The following is a 23921-nucleotide window of genomic DNA, read 5'->3' on the forward strand; positions in this document are numbered from 1 at the left end:
AGTAAGACAAGTCATTGCGAAGGGATTCCTAATATGACCATGTATAGTGATGCAATAATGATATGCAAAATTTGTCAGATAGCTATATATATATTTCCTTACCATGAAACAATTTGTTCTAAATTTAATATAGATTACTAAGAATGCTTTGTAGAATCTGCAGTATTGCAATAAAGATACCACTTTCGTTGTGTAGTCAATATTTTGCTTTTAGCAAAGAAGTAAACACAGTTTGTCTTTTCACTTGTTCATCGGCTTAGAAAAAAAGAAGCAGTTTGGGTAATTTAAATTTATTTGGCGGTTCTCCAACCAATCAGCGATACGCTGTCGCAATGAATTTTATTTTATTTTTATTTTTAACATATAATATACACAACAGGCATTCGCCCAATTAAAGTGTATAACAGAGCAAAGGTTGTACAAAACATAAAAATAAATAGTAGACTAATACACTTTGTACAATGAAAGTTAATTTTCAAACGGGAAAAGTCCAATACACGAAAATAAAAAAGATATTCATGATGTCAAGTCCAGCGCCACGAAAGCAGGTTGCTGCAGGACACACACACACGAATTAATGAGGACATCTTTAGCTCAGAACTCATCCGTCAATCAGACAACCTACTCCAAATAGTTTTGTGAAACTGTTTCTTGTTCACAGCCATATCCAAGTCAAACTTGTTCATGAGTGCCAATATTCTTTTGAAGGAGTTCCTAGATATCTCTAATCTAGAATTACCGATGTGGAATGTATTCTTCTGTCTAGTAGCCACCGCTGGAGCGTGAAGGTCAATATGGCACAGAAGATCCGGCTGGTAGGTTGAACCAGCGAAGATGTGGTACAACAGTTTTAAATCAAGAACAGTTCGCCGAGTTTCCAGAGATTGAAGCTTGAAGTAGGAACAGAGATTCCGGTAGAAGATTCTGTGGTAAAACATGGGGTTACGGCTGGAAAGATAGTGGATAAATTTCATCAGGAGCGATTCTATTTGCTGTATCAAGTATGCATGGCGTGGGTTCCATATAGGAGAAGCAAACTCCAGTATAGGGAGTATACTGTAGTTGTTTTGAATAGGAGCACAGAGAACTGAGGATCTTGAAATCTGTACGTCTGCCGTTTAATGAAGCCAATTTGTTTTTTCGCTTGGTTTAATATATTTCTAACATGTTTATCAAACCCACATGTAGCGGTAAAAGTAACTCCCAGATCTTTAACTTCGTCAACTCTGGAAATCGGCATCTCCTTGATGTAATATTCATTAACTAAAGCCTTAGTTTTCCTCGAAGCTTGTTTGTTTGTTTGTTTGATGTTTGGTTTTTAGGAGCATTAGCAACTAAGGCCATATTGCTCCGGGAATATGCGGTGGTCATTCCCTGACCTTTCCACACCTCCGTATTTGGTGGTGACGGGCTCGAACCCGGTATAATCAAGAAGCATGTGCTACGCACTGCTGCTGCTCCTTCCCACCTGGCTACGGAGGCGCCTTCCTCGAAGCTGCAAAGGAAATAGAGCTGCATTTCCTATTATTAACCTACAAACCATTCAAAGCAACCCAATCAGCAAAAGAGTTGAGAGCAGCCTGAAGGTTAACCGCATCATCTTGACTGCTAATACGTGAATATAGTTTCAGATCATCGGCAAACATTAGTATCTTAACATGTTTAACATGTTTATCAAACCCACATGATAAAGATCGTTGATAAAGATGGTGAATAAAAGAGGCCCAAGAGATGATCCCTGTGGTACTCCTCTCGATGGAAAAAATTCCCTTGAGACTTCCTGTGACTTTGAACAGTGAATTCTTCAGAACAGTGACTTCTTGTACATTGCTGACTTTTTTCTAACAGTGTTTCTTCATCACGATGGGATTCCAGTTCTACTGGTGAAATAATCCGCTCTTTTGTTCCTGCAGTTAACTTCCCTCTCAACAAGAACGTCCGCCAATGGTTTTCTCCCAGCCTAACAACATCGTATATACTTACTGGGCACCGCTCCATCAACTCCAGACTATTTCAATTTGGCTTGTCTGACACCAATCTCTGCTTGTGTGGTGTTGAGGAAACCTGGACGCACATTCTGTATCGCTGCAACCTGTACCACTACGACAGATCTACTCTACAAGCTGCTGTCAGCAACTTCTCTGAAGGAAATGAAGTGGCACTGACTGAAAATTCTCAATCGTTCTCACCTTTACAACAATTCTGCTCTGCTGTTTTCACCAAAAGAAAGCAACTCTTCTCAAGTCTATCAACATATCAACAACAAGGAACCAACCCAACACCTGCAATGTCTATCGATATCTCTTAAAACTGATATCACCTGCTACCTACTTTTTTTTTTTTTTTAGCTAGTACCCCAGTTTGGGCAGCTGTGGGTACGGGATTAGCTAGCACCCGCTGGTATAGCACTACCTCCAGTGGGTGCGGTTTTCGTTCTTCCTAGGACAGAAAAAGACTGCTGTCTTGTGGTTCCTGTGATAGTTCGGATTAGCTGAGCTGCGTGATATGATTTGCAGTTTAAACATGTTACATGTTCATTACACTTATGACATTGTAATTAACATGATTCTATGTATATCATTGTACATAATATAATATGTATGTATGTATGTACATAGCGGATTTGCCAGTTTCTGGCCAGGGGCCGCTTGTTGTTACTTTTTTCTTCTTTAGTTCTTGCTTTCATCTTTCAGATTTACTGGTTCAAATTAGTATATTTCAATATAATTAAAAATTCATAGTAATTAAAAGTTGTCATAACTTCTGACATTCCAGAGAATATCAATATACAGTTGAAGAAATGCTTTTTTCTTCTTTATTTACAAAAAAAAAAAAAAAATTCTTCAACTGTATATTGATATTCTCTGGAATGTCAGAAGTTATGACAACTTTTAATTACTATGAATTTTTAATTATATTGAAATATACTAATTTGAACTAGTAAATCTGAAAGATGAAAGCAAGAACTGTTCGAATGAAACATTCAGACAGTGATACTCTGGGAAGAGTAGCGATGCCTGAATCCGACATTCGAACAACTCGTATTTTGATTCTTTTAGAATTATTAGTTCAAAGTACTACATTTATGCGATTTTTTCGCAGGGATTGCTTTTTTTTTAATCGTAGAAATTGGGATTTTTATCCCGAAAAATGGTCAAACCGATCATAAAGGCAAGCAATTTACAAATATAAAATACTTTTTTCATGGTCTTAGTTGCTTCGGCACAATTCTAAATATCTCAATCCTAAACTAGTAATGCTGATTCTGTCAGTATGGCCATCCAAGATGAAGAGGTATCCATCACTAAACAGAGCATATTGAAAAAAGATTTCGCTTTTGTCTAAATGCTTTTTACTAGCGCTTTCTTCATCGATTTAATTGCTTACCGTAAAACAGCATAACCATTTTGTAAGTCGCTATCACGCAGCTTGGGAAAATGTTGCAATTTTTAAGAATGGAAATGTTTCTTCTTGAGTATTAGGCTGGCAGATTCTCTCTTAATACGCTCTTTCGTACTGAAAAGCAGCACTGTATAAAAGAGAGGTACACTGAATGCGGGGTACCCGAGCCAACACAGAAATGGGTCCCAAAAACGTTTGTTACATTGTTATAATACAGTTATAAAAGTGAGAGGCTTCCGAAAATAACTTTGCATACTCGGGCCTCAGGATATTACTGACAGTCCTGCCTGTGGCTAGTTAATATATTTGTAACCAAATTCGCATTTATTGTATGTTGTTCATATTTAGCTGATTTGATGGCATTTGCCATCAAAACAGAGGGGAGGGCATCGTTTTAAATTTGTGCAGGCAGCAGTTTAGCTACAATTAAGTTTTCAAGAATGACTTTGCCAAATATGATTATAGTACGGTGTTGTCTCCACAAAGTATTAGTATTAGTATAAAAGAAGCCGGGCTTGTTTATCATTAGCCTTTAAAATTCACTTGAATTAATCCAGTTATCTCTCCAGCCCTTCTTTACGTTTATATAAAGTCTCTAGTTTGACAATTTTTTTTTTTTACTTTTAGTTTTCAACTATCTTTCCTTAATTTATGTCGTATTACCATTTTATTCATTCGCTCAGATTTCCCACAAAACTGAGGTCTCTCTTTGTCTCTCTCTGTATGAATACTTCTTTATGCCAGTAAACAATCGTTTTGGTCTTCGCTGCATCCTTTCTAGCAGATCCACATTCTTCCTGAAAAGGGTTATTGCATACATTCCAAACTTATATGTAATACTCAATTCTAACTAACTAATGCTTTATATAATATAAAAATTGCATCTTCGCCCTACTAGCTAAATTCCTGCAATCATAGATAAAGCCAGGTGGTATCCTGGCAGCAAGTCTACACTTCTGAGAGAACTTCATGTCGATAATCTAGGATCACTATTACCCAAATGTAGAGCTTTATAATTACCAAAGTTGTAATATACTTGCCATTTTTTGGCTAACTAAATAATTTATCTAGATCTTGTGGAAGCAGGATACCTTAGCTACTGTTGTTCACAGCCTTGCTCTACCAACCTTTGTATTCAGAAAACTTTGAAATGAAACTTGTTCTCATTAATAAATATCAGAAACAACAATAAGGGTACAGTATTGAACCCTGATAGCTAGTCACCATTATCCAGCCACAGCAATAGCAAATTATAACTACCATTTTTCTTCTGACATTAAGCCAACTTTTATCCATTGCTACAAGTGGCAGTAGTACCAATTTATACAAAAGTTGATCACGTGGTACAGCATGAAAGGCCTTCTTGAATTCTAAATATAAAATATTAAAACAGTCCTTTTGTATATTTAATTTCTTTTTTCACAGTTTCATTTTATTTTCATTCATTCGTTTTTAATATACTATATTAAATTATACTTTTGTATATTCAGTTTCTTTTGTCACAGTCTCATAAATTCATAAATAGTTTATCAGATTTTTAACACCATTTTCCTTCTAACAAATTCACTCTTTGTTTGTCGTATAATTCTATTCCTGTCCACTGCTCCTGAATCCTTAGTTATAGACCCTGTGATATTCAGGTCATCCTTAGAATCACTTTTTAAATTGGAAGCATATCTAAACATCTCCCATAATTATGTTTGGGCTTTCCCTGAGTCTAAATCTGTTAAGACTCAGGTAATGCTCCGACAAACAGTTAAAGTTTGTTGACAGTGAAGCCTTTAATTACGATGGTTTTAGTATATTAACCAACACTTGAAATAGTGAATCTAAATTTATTTTTACCAACTCCACAGAGGATTAATATCCTGTTAGTTAGACAAAGGAAAGGTTACAAAATATTCAAATTCAAATTTAGGAAGATTAATACATTCCAGTGTAACATGACCGTGGAAAAATATATAGTTAATGTATAATTAGGGTTGTTATTATGCAGACATTGTTATTTATGTTATTTAGACACTAGAGGGCTTCTTGTTCTCCCAGCTAGGAGAAACGAGTTCAAAAATGTACAAAAATTCTTATCCCCACCCTCTTTGGTGTTTAAAATTATTTGAAAGGGGAATAAAGCAAGGGATTAGCGATTGCACATGCATTAATAAGCTAGGAAAGTATTAAAGTAAGAAGGAAATATTAGTATCCCACCTCCTTTATTCTATAGGCGACTCTCGTAATTATATTTTCGTATGTATGATCACTGTTGTCACCAATATTTTCGTATATCCTCTCTGCTAGAGCGTTCCGCGTGATGTTCGTATAACCTGTAACAAGAAAAGGATGTTCATTGCTACAATCCTTCACATAAAACATAAATACACATTACACATAACAATCCGCTGGAAACACTTAATGTATCTTTACTGGGATTTCATTTCTTCTACTCAACATTGTATACAGGTTTCATTCACTCGTTTTGCCGTCTTAAAGTTCATCGGACGGTGAAAGATCCAAATTCGATCTGTCATGGCGTAATGCGTCCGAGATAATTACATTCACTACCGCTTGTAAAGGAAGGGCATGCTGAGAGAGAAAACGAAAAGAGAAAGAAACAAAGGAAAGTTAAAATCCATGCTGACTTATCTGAATACAGTGGGACATCGAATCAGTTCATTCGGTAGAATAGTGATTATAGTATAGGAAGGAGTTTTGCTTAAAATAATATTTTTACAGGAACCAAACACAAACAATGGTTATTGCATTAGTATAAGACAAATTCCTATTAGATAAAAAAATCTAATGAGTGTTTCATGCAGACATAATTCTCAACATCAACAAACGGTTTTCTACGTCATTTATAAATTATGGCCACGTTAATGTCTGTCAAAGAAACTAAAGACACATCAAATTTAAGGTGTGACATCTGACTTTGCCAAGCGAAAGGAAGTCGGGCTATCTCATTATCTGTGAATAAAATCTGCTTTGTTATTAAAATATTTAATATAATATAAATAAAAGTGATATATGCATAGGCCTCTTCCAGTAAATTTTTTTCGCTCTCTGTTAAAATTCAGAGTGATTCTTGTAGATTTTACGTTTCTGAAATCAAATATGGCAACGATACTGCTTTAACAATAGCCAATTTTAAGGGAGAAGGGATTAGTGAAAAACTAAGTCTCTCGTGAAAAATATTTCATGTATTTTAAGGAAATGTTACATACAGTACTAAATATTGAACAATGGGTCTATTAACCTTATTCTATTTACAAAATTGTTTTATGTGATAACAAAACACTTATTTTGTCGTTTTTGCCTTTTATAATCGTCCATTGGTGTCTCCGTACGAGATTCCAACGGTAGTCTGCCCAATATATTTGGACTCCATTTTCCCTGTTATCTTTTTTTTTTCCATTTGAGAAATATCTTGTTGAAACCTTTCACCGTGTTCATCGGAGACCGCTCCCAAATTTCAGGAAAAAAGTGTAAATGGGAATGTAGAAAATGAAGCTTTAATGACAGATCTTGGTTTTCGGTCATTAATCTACGATATTTGAAAAATGAGGGTGATGAGAACTTTTTAAGCACACATCTGAGTTAGCATTAGTAGAGGCATAAGATGCAAGAAAGCAAGCTTATGCAGCATCAGCCAAAAAAAAAAAAAAAAAACAACAACACTTCCATTTCACCCCTCCGTTCGTTCGAAATACCTGTCCAGCTGAGCCTTAAATTTATTTAGGCTATCAACTTCCACAACAAGGGATGGAAGTCTGTTCCACCAACCAACTACCCGCTGGCTAAAGACAAATTTCCGCACATCTATGCTACATTTGTCTTTCCTCAATCTGAATTTATGCTCCCTAAGGTGACTATTCTGAGGAAGAGGAAGAGGAAGAATCCCATCGGCATTGAGCATGCTCAAACCATTCAAGGCTTTATACACCTCTATCAGATCACCTCGCCGGTGCCTAGTCTCCAGACACTGTAATTTGCAAAACTTAAGCCTTTCTTCTTAAGAGCAACCCATTGTTCCATTCAATAATTTTGTTGGCCTTCTCTGTACTCGTTCCAGCAGCTCTACATCCTTCTTGAAATGAGGCTTCCAGACCTGTATACAGTACTCAAGGTGTGGCCTGACCATTGCCTTATACAAGGGGATAATCACCTCCTTATCCCTGCTAGAAAAATTCCTGTATATCATTGACAAGACAGCATGAGCTACTCTTGCAGCCCGTCTGTACTGCTCAGAGAACTTCATATCTGCCTGCACAATTATCCCCAGGTCCTTTTCATTCTCTACCACTGTCAGTGTAGTACCACAGAGTTGATACGTTCCTCTGGGGTTGCTGTTTCCCTTATGTAGTACTTTACATTTGTCAATGTTAGACTTCATTTGCCATCTCTTAGCCCATCTGCTCAACCTTTCCAGATCCTGTTGCAGCAGCATAGCGCCAGTAGTGTCCTTAACAATCCTGCCAACCTTTGTATCGTCTGCAAACTTGGACATTAAGCTTGATATAACATCATCAATATCATTTATAAATACAGAAAACAATAATGGACCCAACACTGAACCCTGAGGGACTCCACTAATAACATTAGTCCACGATGAGCAGTGTCCATTGATTACCACTCTCTGTCTTCTCCCCCTCAACCATCCCTTTATCCATAGCAGCAATTTGCCTCCAATGCCGCACTGCTCCAATTTGTGCAGCAGTCTTTCATGTGCAACAGCATCAAAAGCCTTTCTAAGGTCCAAATGTATAATATCAAAGTTATTCCCTGCATCCATTTCTTTTGCGACTGCATCATAGTATCCAATCAAATTGGTCAGGCAAGACTTCCCCTTAACAAAACCATGCTGTGTCCGAGCTATAACTGAAGTCTTGTCTAGATGATCCTGCAGTGCTTCCTTAACCAGTGCCTCCATTAATTTTCCTGGAACAGAAATTAAACTCACAGGTCTATACTTACTTGTGTCAGCCTTTGATCTTCCTTTGTGAATTGGGGTCACATTTGCACATCTCCAGTCTATGGGTACCTCCCCTGAGTCCAAGGAAGCTCTCATAATTATGGCTAAGGGTTTGCTTACTTCCTTTGCTGCCTCCTTTAATATAAATGAATAGATCCCATCCACCCTGAGTGCCTTTCTTGTGTTTATCTTCAACAATTTCTCCTCCACTTTACTCTCAGTTATTACAAGATTATATAGCTTACTGCCAGAGTTGAATACACTTTTGGCATTCCCCTCGCTGAATAACTCCTCATGTGTGAGTGTCGATGCAAAATATTCGTTTAGTTTGTTAGCTGCCTGAGCAGGATCATCAACAGTTGAACCATCGATATCAAGTGTACCAATCTGATTCATCCCCTTCCTTCTAGAGTTTACATAAGTAAAGAACTCTTTGCTGTTTTTCTTTGCATCCTTTGCCAAAGATTTCTCGTAATCTGCCTTCACCTGCCTAACCTCCTTTGTAACTTGGTTACAGATCAGCTTATATCTATCATAGGCTTCGGTATCACATGTTAATTTATATGTATCCCATACATTTTTCTTCTCTGCCATATGTCTTATTAGTTCATCTGAAATCCATTTAGGCTTAAACCTTGAACGATATTTCTTTGTTTGTATGTAAAGCCTAGTAGCTTCCAAGATAAGTTCTTTGAATGCTTCCCATTTTGAATTTGCTGTTGGTAACATCATCAGTTGGTCCCACTGTATAGAATTTAAATACTGTCTCAGGCCATCGTAGTCGCCTTTACGAAAGCAAACACCCTTCCCTTTACCCCTGATAGTAGTTACCTCTTTGAGTAAATCCCACTTCAGCACACTGTGATCACTGTCACCTAGTGTTTCCTCTACCTGCAGATTCTTAATGCGTGAAGAATCACTACTGATAATCAGATCAAGAGTATTACTCCCTCTAGTTGCCTCCCGAACATGCTGATGTAGAAAACAATCATCCAATAAATCCACAAAAGCCTTGCTAGTGTGTGAGTGACCAACCCACAAATTCCAGTCAATATCTGTGAAATTAAAATCCCCCATTATAAGACTATCTGATTTACTGGCCCACTCTATTTCCCTGTACAGTTTCTTATTATACTCATCAGAGTCATTAGGCCTATAGCACACTCCTACTCTCAATTTTGATCTACCAATGCCTTATGTCACACCAAACTGACTCGACACTGCACTGTCCAGCGATGTCGAGTGGCTTCACTTCCTTGGATTTTATGTGTTTCTTAACTAATAGCATAACCCCTCCTCCCTTCCTATCCTGTCTATCTTTTCTGTACACATTGTACTCCCCAAATTCCAGTTCTGCATTCCTTATATCTGTGTGACACCACGTCTCTGATATCCCAACAATACTGCCTTTGATGCTTTGAGCAATATCTCAAATTCATCAAATTTATTTACCAATCTCCTAGCATCGGTGTACACGCAAGTATACATGCACCTGTTCCTATTCTTAGCTACCCTAACACAACCCATGTGTTTACTTGTACCGCAGTGACTCCTAGCAGTCTCTGAAATATCCTGCATCTTGTTTTCCAGACTGCCCATTCCAATAGAAGCAGTGCAAGAATCACTTGAACCTCTGATAGTGGCTACTGTTAATCTATTAGTCCTTGTATCCCCCCAAGCTAGCAGTTTTCCGACCCACCTAACACTGCCTCGATAGCATCAGCAAATATTCTTGCACCTTTTCTATTTAAGTGTATCCCATCCCTGTAGAAGCAGTCTCTCCTGTTAACAAGTACAGACCAGGCTGAAAAAAATTCTACCCCTTGAGCCTTGCACAATATTTCCAGGGCCGAATTTGAAAACTGAGGGTGATGAGAACTTTTTAAGCACACATCTGAGCTAGTATTAGTAGGGGCATATGATGCAAGAAAGCAAGCTTATGCAGCATCAGCCAAAAAACAAACAAAAAAACTTCCATTTCTCCCCACCGTTCGTTCGAAATACCTGTCCAGCTGAGCCTTAAATTTATTTAGGCTACACTGGTCTTTATTAGGGAATAGTCAAAAACTAAGTCTATAGTAAAAAAGATTTCATGTATTTTAAGAAAATGTTACATACAGCACTAAATATTGAACAATGGTTCTATTAACCTCATTCTATTTACAAAATTATTTTATGTGATAACAAAACACTTATTTTGTCGTTTTTTGCCTTTTATAATCATCCACTGGTGTCTTCCGTACGAGATTCCAACGGTAGTCTGCCCAATATATTTGGACTTCATTTTCCCTGGTATCTTTTTTTTTTTCATTTGAGAAATATCTTGGTGAAACCTTTCACCGTGTTTATTGGAGACCGCTCCCAAATTTCATGAAAAAAGTCTAAATGGGAATGTAGAAAATGAACCTTTAACGACAGCTCTTGGTTTTTGGTTATTAACCTACGATATTTGAAAACTGTGGGTGATGAGAACTTTTTAAGCACACATCTGAGTTTTTGAGCATATTTCCTACGAGAATCTGTCGAAATTATTTCAGAGCGGAAATTGATGCCGACCAGTGTAATCCACCTTCGGGTGATCGATGTTCCACTCTATTTATAAGTATAGACATCAGAATTGCCAAATACACAAAGGGGAGGATAGCGGAGTTAATAATACAGGCATAGCCTGCATGCTAAATAATAATAGTTGTTTCCAAAACGGCTTTGAAAGTATAGTAATAAATGATTACCCTGAATTGATATTCGATTGCGTATATGATGCTTTTGCTTAATAGCTCGTATACGGCGATAAGCGAAGGGTTAAGGGGGGTGGGGGAGAGAAGCTGATCATAAATAAAGTGGGTACGTATTCCTAATGAATATTACAGTTGAAGGTGATTTATTAATTGATAAAGACATTAAGTTGATAGGAAATAATACATTTAGTTCATGGTAATCATCACTTAAGGGCTAAGCACTCATCGCATCTATTTCATCTTTTAATCACACACATTAAATGTAACCACCATAACTCCAATCAAAACAGCAGACTTTTTAATACCCCAGCGTCAACTGTCATCAAAGATAATATTAAAATTTTAATCCTTTACTATCACAATGTTTAAGTTAAAATTGTTTTAATCATTTTGATTTTACGAGTATATTTGTGATCTGTTTCTGATCTGTCTTTTTATTTCCGTTGCTTTTTATAATTATCTACCACAATCCCTATATATTTTTTTTTACCAAATTATTTACTAACATTTTTTTAAAGCATTGTGTTTGTGTGTACCACATCCAAAATGTATAGGTTAGTATACAATTTATTTATTATACTATTTATATAAAATAATAACGTATACAACTTTATATTTGAAAAATTAACGTAAATGAACCATTGCAAGGGAACTAACTACACAAAGAAGGATATTTGTGGTTCACAGATGACACCATGTACTATCCTGGTAACCAGTCTACACTGCTGAGAGACTCATGTCGATAATCTAGGATCACCATTATCCTAATGTAGAGCCTTATATTTACCAATGTTGTAATATACTTGACATTTTTGGGCTAACTAAATAATTTATCTAGATATTGTGGAAGCAGGATACTTTGGTTAGTGCTGTTCCTTGCTCTGCCCTGCAAATCTTTGTATTCAGCAAACTTTGATATGAAACTTATTCTCAGTAACAAATATCAGAAACAATAAGGGTAGTATTGAACCCTGAGAGATCCCACCAGTCTTTTTGCCTTTCAAAAATTCAAATACAAGGATATCAGCTCAATATCTTATAGCTGTGAGTAGCGGGAACACGTGGAGATTTGTGAGGTCATTGACGGCGATTCCAAACCACACCATTACACCACCACTTTCGTACATGTCTCTTTTCGCGACGTTATAGAATTTTGTTATCCGTTCATTAAACTGCACCAGACTCACTAGCGAAGAATATCGTGGTCCACGGCTCCTGGAGCCAGTCAAAATGCTGTAAGCATAAATTGAAATGGCCGCGATACACAAGTATCGTGGCCATTTAGTATAGGATATATAGTAAAGGAATACAGACAACTGGTCGTCCAGCATAAAGACGTATTAAGCCTTCTGTAGAAAATGTGCCTGACACACGTTTTCTGCAGAAGGAGATTGTAGATCCTGCAAGCCCTGAAGAAGTTTCTGTGCTGTGAATTCTATATGATACCTCGCAGTTAGGATAAGATAATAGTAATTTGCGTGGAAGTGACAAGAGGATGTGTCGTATAAAACATGTCATATTAGGACCACCCAAGACCGAACTTAAAATTATAAGCCTATGTTTATGAATTGCGTGTGTTCTCTAGTCGATTCGCCTGTTTTGTTGGACGAAAACCCGTTTCCGTGCGGGGGTGGGGACCTTACTGTCCACGCCAGAGAGCGACTAATTCAGCCACGGGGTGAAAAAAGCACATAAAGTTATGCAATCTGTATTTCCTTTTGAAAAAAAAAAAAAAAAAAATGTTTCTCGGTTATAAAATTAGAACTACACCAGAATGAGATTTGATCTCACTTGGTAAAGTATATACTGGATTATAAATCCAGTGAAACAAAATAAACATGTTATTACTTCATTTAGCTTGTTTTCCATAGTCTCTCACGTTTAAGACTTTCGTGGATTTGTTATTGCCCCTTCTGCAGGTTTTTAATAGAAACCTGATAACATAGAGAAAAAGGCAAAAAAGTAGAAAATCTGTGAGGTTGAGCTCGAAAAACTTGCTGATAATGTCTATGAAGACAACGAAATTTCTCATGATAGTGAAGATGAAGATTTTATTGAAATCTCCATTGTCATCCGTCGTGGAAGCATTTTACCGGACGTTATCATTCAATTGGAACTATTTTGAAAAAAAAAAAAAGTTTAATTATAAAAGGTGTAATGATTGTTTAATGATGAATAACTGATGAGTTGCTCTCATCAGTTATTCATTGTAGAAGTTTCTTCTGCCTCCGTTGGTCTCTTTCATCAGCGAGCTTATTTCCGACAACAGAATCGCCGGTGGCTGAATGCTACTCAGTTATTGGACCAATCTCGATACACCCATGACACCAACGTGGGTGAAACCTGACGATTGCAGTTTCCAAGACACTCATAACGGCGCGTCTGGTCCCAACTATTTATGCCACGTTCGAAGTCACTTAACTCTTTCACCTTACTCATTCTCGCACCGAATTTCGCACACCACATCATCCATACTTATTTGCTCACCTACTTTATATCGCATGGCGCGAACTCGTTATGCTGTTGCTGAAGGAGCGCTCTATTTCACGAAAAAGGGTAGATGTAGCTAATAAAGTGGTCACTCCATATATGCTAATTCAAAAAATTACAAATTAAATTATGCTTAACCACATTATTAGGCCTATTATATTATGTAGTTATGAGATTACATGTAATCATAATCTGTTTTGTTGTGTATAAGATTACTATCATTATCTTATTAGTTTTTCGTTTAAATTAATTTTTTTGTATTGCTATTTTCATGGAATGTTTTTAAATGAATATTAAATAATCTGTAGAAGTAGCAGAATGTCATAAGTGACTTTGTCAAAAAGTAGTGGCTCAATTCCCTTCATATTGTTTTATTGCTCTGCAATTAAATATTTTCATCGTTTTATTGCTCTGTGATTTAATCTTTTCACGGAAACACCGATTACATTATTTTTCGTAGTCTTCATAGAAACACCTGCTTACTAAAGCATTTCATCTTTACAGATTTTTTTTAATCCGTAGAGTTTATTATTAAGAAATTTCTTAATAAATGAATAGCGAAGGCTAACACACGATGAGAAAATTTTAATATTCTAGTTACTGTATATAATGTAATTAAAAATAATGTGATCAGTTGTGATCTCACTTTGTATATATGTTGCTGAAAGAGAGTAGTATGCAGGGGGTGATTAAAAGTGTGCAGGCATTTGCAGAGTTATCGCAAACAAGCAAAATGGGGCGAGGAAAGGAGCTTACTATTGTACCAACTGTTGCAACAGCTGATTCTTCCACTTACTGCTTACCACATAAACTTCTTTCCATTTGGTCTAAAAATAAATTAATGAAAGTGACTTTCCGATCTGGTCTCGTGCATTTGTTAGGGTATTAGTATGATCTCAGTGATTCTTCCAAGAATCTCTTTTAGCGAAGTATTCAATATTTTTTCTTAATTTAATCCAAAAAACTCTCAATGTGTGATACTCTGAGGATGAATGTTGACGAAAATCAGTTTAGAGAGTAGAATAGTTTCTGTAGATCTTATCATGTATAATGATAGAAGAAATACTTTTTTGGTGTCATTCAAAAAGGCCAATTATATTTCAGGTTTCCCAGACTAATACAGTATTAGTTCGGTTTTATTTCCTTACGTTCATATGCACGTGGTTAGCACAGTGACAACACTCTTCAACACTGTGTGGAAAGGGTCTTCACTCGAATCTCGTTTCGATAGAAGGGACTTTTATGGGATTTTTCAACATAGTTTGGTTAGCCCGTCGCGATCCCAATATACAGAAAGGTTATATTAACCCCTAAAAACCTTAATTGTCTAATTGATTATTCTGAACAGTCCAACCCAGTTCGACCCTCGTGTTTCGGCCTCGTCTCTCTACATCGTATGGAAAAGGTCTTGGTTCGGGTCTAGTCTAAACTAAAACCGACACTAGACCAAACAACAATCAAATCAACTTCATTATATTCATTTGGCTATATTTTTAAAAACAAACTACCAACCACTTAACCCACTACTCTGTAATTTAAAATGCAGTATAGTAGTATTTTGCATATCATCTTACATCAATAAATAATTATCACTAATTAAAGCCGCAAGTAATTTTGTGTCTTTCTGAATTTTTTGTTTAGCTCTGCATGTGTGTTTTTTCTTTTCGCTGCTCCATCTTCTACCCTCGCTTGTGTATACCTTAAAATGTTATTAGATGTAATCTTCATAGGGTTACAGAGTATTTCTAGTCCACAAGTTTTACTTTGCTTGATTTGGTTTTGCCAAACAGTTGAAAAAGAAAGTTTAATAGTAATGAATTCATTTAATTAAAAGCTCTCCCGAGAGGCCAAAACCTTGTTTATTTTAATTAAAAAAGATCTTGTGCCAGAGTTGTTTGCCTACTGTCAACTTCTGTTAGCGATGCTAAAACGAGAAAAAAATCAATGGAATTAAAACCAGTCCAAATAAACTATCAAAGTGACACTCTAAGCAATAGAAAGCTATCAAATTCAAAAGGAGCTGAAAGTTTTCAATAGGATGTGGAAAAAAAATAGTGCACAATTTGAAGCGCTATAACTGTTTTAGATTAAGTAGAAAACAGTGACATTTCCTTGTAGATTAAAAATAAATCAATCACTAGAGTTTTAGCTATTGTTTGAAATTGCAAGGTGGAATAATGGACAAAGGGACAAACAAATTATGGCAGTGTATTCCTAATGGATGCAGTTGTTGATTTTACAATTAGTGCCCAGAGAATTTAAGGGAGTTTAAGTAAAACGCATCGTAATGAAAGGAAGTAAACAGTAGTGTTTGTGGGTGTATGTGTGGGCATACAACAATTGGAAATTTCCCAGATATCTGTCAGCCTATCCAAAATGAAAACGGGTAGTCCATAACATTCAGTTAGTCGAAAATCTCTTGAAAATACAGCTGTAAGATTACAGGGCTGCATAACACAGGAGTCTTTTAACTCCGCATTACTTATTCAGTGTCATTTGACATCTGAAGTAATGCACGGGCTACTTGGCATTTTTAAAATGTTCAGCAAGTTACACTGAAAACACTACACTGTAGTTCATTGGACCCGTGAATTTTTTAAATGAGGCTCTGAATTCCCCAACGTTTTAAAAAGTTCTTTTTCTTAATTTTCCTCACAATAGCTGTAAATAAAGAGCTATTGGGAAGAAAATTAATAGAGGGGAGTGCCCTGAGGCACACTTTGGCTAATTTGGTTTTTTGATTTTTATACTTTGCTTTTTTGTATTTTATTTAGTTCGGTTTGAAATCTATATTATGCCCCTTTAGTTCACCCTATTTATTTCGTTATACAAATATTGTACTGATGTATTTTCATAGTCAGTTAGCAAGTTTAGACAAACTGATATCTTGGACTTTAACAACATGGAAAACGTGATATACAGTATAAGGATTTCCAGATAGAGCATAAACAATGCACACAATATTTCAAAAGAGTAAAGTTTGGATCTCGTGTAAAAAAAATTATAATCTAGAAATGTTAACAATACCTGGATAAATCTTTGAACTCACGAATTCGTCCATATAAACCGAAAAATATTATTGACAGAAGATTTGTTGGCGCATTACGAGGAATAAATTGGGAGTTTATTGGAAAATGAATATGTACTCGAACATCACGAAAATGAAATCGCAGTACATGTATTATTATTTAACAGGACTTACCTGCAGGAAAATTCGTTGCGGTAAAGACATCTGGATGTTTGTCGTCGTATACTTTGCCAAGCGGATTGGAGAACCTACAAATAAAATATCTTCAGAAACCAGCGGAATATTATATATAAACTACTAAGTTTTAAGCGGAATTTTTTTATTTTTTGCTGAGAATATCTGAATTTTAAAATTAATATTAATTTCTTGTGCTGTTCAAAAATGCATTGACATCAACAACAAGAAAGTCAATGTAGTGCTAGGCCTGAGTTATCATTTATGTACATTGTCTTAACTCCAAAAAATAAATGAAGAGAAAATTGCAATGATAAGTTAATAATTATAATTTAATCAAAACATGAATAAAATAGTTTAATGAATTAAAAAATTTAAGTGATAATACATTTAATGAATATTTTTGCCTTTTGAAAATCAATTAAAAAAATCACTTAAATTTTTAACCAATCAAATACCTGTTTATGTACGATGGAATATAAAATACAAATAAAATCACAATCATTCACAAGCGAAAACTTTGACTTTTTAATTTCACTTTTTATCTTTAACTAATCAAAGTTCTGTAATATGAATTTCAATTTATCTCGAAAGTTTATTTTTATTTTGCGTTAACTATGATTTTATATGGATGTGCACAATAGTTCAGTCCTTTCAAATTTCTTTGCAGTGAATTGGCCTTTTAATAATAATGCAAGAAACTCCAATCTTTGAAGAGTGTCTCTGGCAAAACATACAGAGGAAGGACTTTTTAACATATAAGAGAAATTTATTGCCAAGAACAGGAAGAAATCGTGAGTACCAATATTTCTTTTCATTTTAAAGATATATGTTGCATTTTATAAGGCTTGGTAAACATACTTTTATTTGTTAGCCCAAAATAAATATACATGGCTAAAATGAAATAAGTTTCCATGAAGGATTCAAATTTGTAGGCTCGTATCAACTAATTACCATGCATCAATTCACGAAATGCAAATTTTACGTAGGGAATGCTCATAAATAAAGAAATCCGAGTGACAGAGTGGATGAGAGATTTATGGCTAACCTGTATTTCTGTTTCATATTCGTCATACTTACCATTTGGAATCTCTCAGGGTGGAACTGGGTCTGTTTATGACTGCAATCCTAAACGGGAAAAAATCATACTGTGCGAGATGCTACTATGTGACAAAAACATTTAAAATGTTTTCAGAAAACGCATACTTAGCGATCCTTGATTACTAAAATATTAAGAAATCCAATTAAAATATTATAATCAGCAGATGAATTCTCATTCGCAAGAGATCGGTTGGAAGTTCGGATTATAATGAGTCAAACTTTTGTGATGCTATACATTGAAAGAATCAACAAATATTTTTAATCATCTTTTTCCTAAATTTTTTGTCATTGAAATCTTATAATACCAAAGGAAACCTCCTCAAATATTATACTAAATGAGAAATACATCAGAGAGCAAGTCATCTTTTCTGCTGCAGGATGTTTTGAGTTCAAGGCTAGATCTATTATTATAGAACCGGAAGCATGTCGTGTCTTTCTTTATTTAACTGACTTAATTGGGTCTATTTCCTTATACACTTACTGCGAAATTGTTTTGCATTCTATCAGAGTCAAGATACCTACAGTTTAATCAAGGATACAGAATTTAAGCCCTTTTTTGGGTAAGTGAATTCAGTCAGATAGGAAGTTGAATTGTCAAAATAACGGTTTTCCAATAATATTATTGATTTTATTTTTGTAAGTAAATATGTACAAATAAACAGCGGTATATAGGGAATGATTGATATAATCCTCATAATAACTTATTGGAAATTTACTTACCGGTACTTATTTCGTAAGTATATCTCGCTGATAAAAATTTATAACTAGAAACATGAATGATACGAGATGCTGTATACTTTAGTATGAGCAAATTTGTGATCTAAAATGAGATACAATTTTCTTGTGCTTGTCGATAGGGTAACAACAAGATCTTGACTCCCGTAGACGGCCTGGTATGTAGCTAACTGAAAAGGTTAAGAACAGTGGGCTATTACATGTATTTTTATTTTGCCATTTTTATCTATTGATATACAAATTATATCGAGGATTATCTACTATAATTCAGCCAATCGATATACATGTTTATACAGAACGTTTTATAACATGTGAGCTGTATTTTCAGAATTGATTCAGGACCTGAAAACAGCGAAAAACTTTTATATATGTACTCGTAAACATATGTCCGATTATGGAGCTATGGCTGTTTGAATTTTTTGAAAATGATTATGGAGCTTTCAGTGGTAAAAAATAATAAATAAGAATAAGCAGACACATACCTAGTAGAGTAATCCTTTAAAATCCAGAATCCTTGGGATTGAGAGGTGCCGGATTTTGGAGAGCGATTGAGCAGTTTCGGAGGAGCACATTTCAATAAATATTAATCACAAACAGCTGAACGTATTTACATTTTTTATCAATTATAATGACTATCTTGCCCTTTAATTTGTTTTTGTGGGCAACAAGATTTAAAGTGCGTGAATACAAAGGTGTTAATCCTGATAGCAGAACAAACTTGCCTTTGAAACGAGTTTCCCTGAGATTGCACTTGCTTTCAACAGAGTTTTGCCACGAGTATATTACACCTTTGAAAACTGTTTTCGTATACAAGCACAAGATGGTACAATTCTTTACACCTGTTTTGTTGTCGTGTTGTCATTAGAGACCACTTGCTATTTGATGAGGGATCAAGTTAGTCCTGAAACAAGCTGTTATAGTAGTCTTTTAAACAAATGGCCAATTAACCTTTTTTATAGAGGCTGTCTCTTTGAGAGTAGTTCAATACTAGGGCAACTCGCCGCAAAGACAAGTTTGTTACGATGTAAATTAAGACTATTGTCCTGTCTGCGCAGTTTGAATCCTGCTGGCCTGAAAAACAGAGTAAAGAGCACAGTCCTGCAAACATCTTATAAAGAAAGAAATGTCACTCTTTTTTCCATATATTCTATGAAATTAGACAAATGTGATCGTTAATTTTTTTAATGTTGATTTTTTTTTTTAATAAATGTTCCGGATTTTACAGAGTTTACTGTAAAATGTTTATTCAGATTAGGTACATGTTTGTTTATTCTTATTTATTTTTACCATTCAAACGTTCATAGCCATTTTTTAAAAATTCAAATAATCCATAGTTGCATAACCGTTCAGAACTGGACACGCATTTTTATGAATATTTCTCGTTGTTTTCTGGTTCTGAATTGATTCTGATAGTACGGCTCACGTGTTATTAAACGCATTGTATATCAAAGATAACTGATAAATATAAAGCGATCCTCTTGAGCTGCACAGTTCTTACGATCGACATTCTTTTAAACTGTGTGGAAATTGGCTCGTGTTTGAATCCAATCAAGGTAGGATAATTTTTTTTTAATTATTATTATACCGTGATCGAATTAGTCGGTCTTAGGACGAAATTGCATTGTTCATCATTCCGGAAATTCGAGATATTCACCGAGCAAAATAGACAAACTGACCATAGGTTACACCTAATTTACAGACAACATGACTGACGCCTCACAGACCTGTGGTCAGTTTGCCTATTTTGCTGGGTGAATATCTCGAATTTCCGGGATGATGAACAATGCAATTCCGTCCTAAGACCGACTAATTCGGTCACGGTATAATAATAATAAATATCATGTGTTTCTATCAGCTTCTATCTTCTCTGCAGTTTGACTATTTTAATTTTATAATAAGCGATTTTAACTGAATTCATTCGATCTGATGATTTTGGGGGTTGCTGGGGCTGCGCTTACCAAATTTGTGGCGTACAGAATTCCACGATGAATTTGGAATAATAAGATTGAGTTATGTTCTTTTGGGCATTTCTCTATTTGTTTGTTTGTGTGTTTGTTGTAGGGTTTTAGGCGCATCAGCGATTTAGGCCATATTGAGCACGTCATCGATGGGATTCGAACTCAGATCTTTTCTACCTGGTGTGGGGAAGACGGCGATTCTACCAACTATGCTGCTCACGAGGGCACATTTCTCTATAACTGAGGTCATTGGAACATGACCTCAGTTATAAAGGTGAGAAAATGAAAAGGGAAAGAAAATTTATATTCTTTAACTGCATGCGACAAGGTGGGTAGAATGTTGAACTGTTCTGTTGTGGAGAAGATGAAAAATGACCAAAACATTTGATTACAAAATAAAACAATAAAATGTAGCCCAGCACTAACTCACTTTTCCTCGTGTTCTTCTTCTTCTTCTTTAGTCTGGACTTCTGAAAGAAATAAAAGAAAAATGATAAGTTAAAGTAAGTGTAAGGGAAATCTTTAGTTAGTAATAGCGGTTCAAGAAACATTTTATATAATAGGAACTGCAACCCCAGTAAATTATTCTGTACATGGTTGAGCGCAATATTTTAGAATATTTGTGAAAATGTGTTAACTGCACTGTGAAGTACGTGTTTAAGCGTTTGGGCTGGAACATTCAATTTGATCCGTTTTCAAGCGATCATTAACTTAATTACAACAAAGTTCTTCAACCATCCCTTCACCATTAAGATACAAATGGATTTTTAATCTTTGCTAATTCATATTTCAAATGAAACCGCATAAGAGATTTATTCTGTTCTCCTCTAAGATAATTGTCCTTTTTTAGTTCAGTCAAAACTTTCATTTCTGTGCATATAATCCAATAATCCTTGGACTACCCACTACAGTCACGTTTTGCAAATTACGATCAGCGACGAATCGAGCTTTCATAAAAGGCAGCGGATGTGGCACTTCCTTGCAAAACGAAAGGAACATCGTTACCCGAGCAAAATATTAGAGCCCTTTATATCATAATTTTCCGGATAATCATTTACTTTAATCACAGTCTGAAGTGGTAGGGGCAAATGTTCTCATGTGAATTGATGTGAATGAATGTGCATGGATATATGATGACACAGAACAGTGATGCGCAATTTTTATGTCGAGGGACCGTTTTGGGAATTTTTTGAGATCTGTCAGCCGGGTTGGCTGACAGATCTCAAAAAACACAGGGTTGGCTTAACATCGTACTGTTTTTCGCCGTAAGAGCTAATGAAGGTTCATGGTGTCTTCCTTGAAATATAAACTAAACTGCAGAATTGAAGTTTAATAAGAAAATATTATTTTAAAATTTATATTTAATTATGAATATCAATAATAAAAAAAGACCTTTTGACATTTAAATTACTTAAAGTGATATCGAATCATTTACTGTTGTTACTGTTGTTTGGGATTTTGGCATATTAGCAAACAAAAAAAAAAGAAAAAAGTTCTTGTTTATACTTCGGCACAACCACCAGGTCAGGGAGTTTACAATAAATCAATCTATACAAATGTTAATCGTATTTAGCAGTCATGTTTGAACCCCGGTCCACTCAAAGAGCGTGTGCTACTGCATTCGCGTTCCTCGGTTACGTCAGATAACTTAGGCCATATCTGTATAAGTGTGTGTTCGTAGGCGAGTTTCATGTTGTGCAGGCTGAAAAACCCGGATTAACGCACGAAACAAAAAAAAGTCACTCTCTCTACTCCTGTGATCAGGTAATTACAGCCCCAATTGAAGAAGCCTTTAGAAATTCCTCCAGTCTACGACGGGATTCGAACCCAGACTTTTCCAAACGAGTGAAAAGTGGTAAAACTGCTTATATTGTCATGGAGAAATACTTGCAGCTGTGTCACATATGTATATCAAAACGTTGTGGCTCGTGTTTGTATTTCCGAATTGCCTTGAATTGGCTGCTGTGCGAGACTGCAGTTCCAGATTTTGCCTCTAGGAGGCGTAAATTGACTAGTGACAATTTTCAAAATTCTTTCGCCGTCTGGGTTGAAACCTTGAAGAGGACAGGACCTGGCTGCGGGCTATACCTTGGGCATCTCTGTTATAGACAATGTTGCACTTCCCGAGCTTATAGAATTTCACCGTGATAGGCCATATGTTTCAACAGGCCAGTACTCCCTTGCTATAAACGAAGTGTTACCACTAGACTGGGCGGCTCACAGCGCCGTTTTAACCCTATTGAGCATCTGAGGAGAAAATTGAAGGGGAATATGAGAAATCAACTAAGAAAGCCGACTTCACAAGATGCGTTAAAAGATTTCCTGAGATATGAATGGCAAAATATTTCCATTGAAATTTTCCAAAAGTTGGTGGAGAGTTTGCATCGTAGGCTATCCGCTGTACTAATAGTCAAAGGTAGTCCTGCCATGCTAAAATTGTTTTTTTTTTTTTCTTATGTGAATGTCTCTTAGTATCCAAATACTTTTGATAACATAGTGTATGTACTCTGTGCTGCCATATTTAAGAATCCATCCAGAAAGATGGCTGCATCTGGGGAATGCGCAGATCATATGAGTCAGATATTTGCATAAATTTCAAATAGGGCACATGAATAGAACTCGGTAGGATATATATAATAACAATCTTACACTGTCTGCTCACAAGATATATATGTGAGGATGATAATATATTTGTGTTTCCTTCTTACTGTCGTTGGCCCTCTTATTTAATTCACTTTCCCGAATAAATAAATAAATACATTTCAGGTTCAATACATATGCGATTACCAAGTCATGTGATTTTTCTGTTTTACAGGAGATAAATTGTTGAAGACAGGCTGATGATACAAAGAGAGAAAAGATAAGCAAATAGATGGTTTCTTTTGAGTGGATCCCACGTTTTCTTTCCTATATTTTTACCATTTCAGCTACTTTCAGGTTGTCTCATATACATAAAAGAATGCTGCACCAATTTTTTGCTGTTCGTTAGATATTTACTGGAATTAAGGCAGGGATCATATGTCAGATTCTGGCACCAATACACCGACCGCTTATATTGAATTTCATTCTCTGTATAACTTAGAAACCAAACAGCGTGATACTCCAGTGTTTTCTGTCTCGGACTTCGGATGAAGAGTCATCTGTTTTCGTTTCTAATCTTTTATATCCTTACCTTTATTCTTTTCTTCCCTCGTTTTCATGACGAAGATGATTACAATAGCGAGAAGTACAAGGACACCAACAATTCCCATCAGAACAGCAAGGACAGCACTAATGGCAACCGGTTGAATATCATCTGCAACAACCAGGAAAGAAAAAAGAAAGCTCTG

General features: G+C 35.7%; 1 protein-coding gene across 6 annotated transcripts in view; it reads right to left on the minus strand.

Moving 5' to 3' along the window:
* Nucleotides 1–23921, minus strand: part of LOC150086677 (synaptogenesis protein syg-2-like) — a 416888-nt gene that overhangs the window by 36306 nt on the left and 356661 nt on the right. For 3 of the 6 annotated variants that reach the window (XM_090372685.1, XM_090372683.1, XM_090372682.1), the window contains 5 exons: nucleotides 23765–23887; nucleotides 21023–21062; nucleotides 17879–17926; nucleotides 16799–16872; nucleotides 5608–5723 (listed from right to left, as the gene is read on the minus strand). In XM_090372685.1, the coding sequence (XP_090228811.1) occupies nucleotides 5608–5723; nucleotides 16799–16872; nucleotides 17879–17926; nucleotides 21023–21062; nucleotides 23765–23887 (401 nt within the window). The remainder of the gene's footprint in view (nucleotides 1–5607; nucleotides 5724–16798; nucleotides 16873–17878; nucleotides 17927–21022; nucleotides 21063–23764; nucleotides 23888–23921) is intronic. The other 3 variants (XM_090372684.1, XM_090372687.1, XM_090372688.1) reach the window with 3 other exon arrangements.

Source organism: Mastigoproctus giganteus, chromosome 4 (genome assembly GCF_048544385.1).
Source record: "Mastigoproctus giganteus isolate SK-2022 chromosome 4, ASM4854438v1, whole genome shotgun sequence".
Classification (NCBI taxonomy): domain Eukaryota; kingdom Metazoa; phylum Arthropoda; class Arachnida; order Uropygi; family Thelyphonidae; genus Mastigoproctus; species Mastigoproctus giganteus.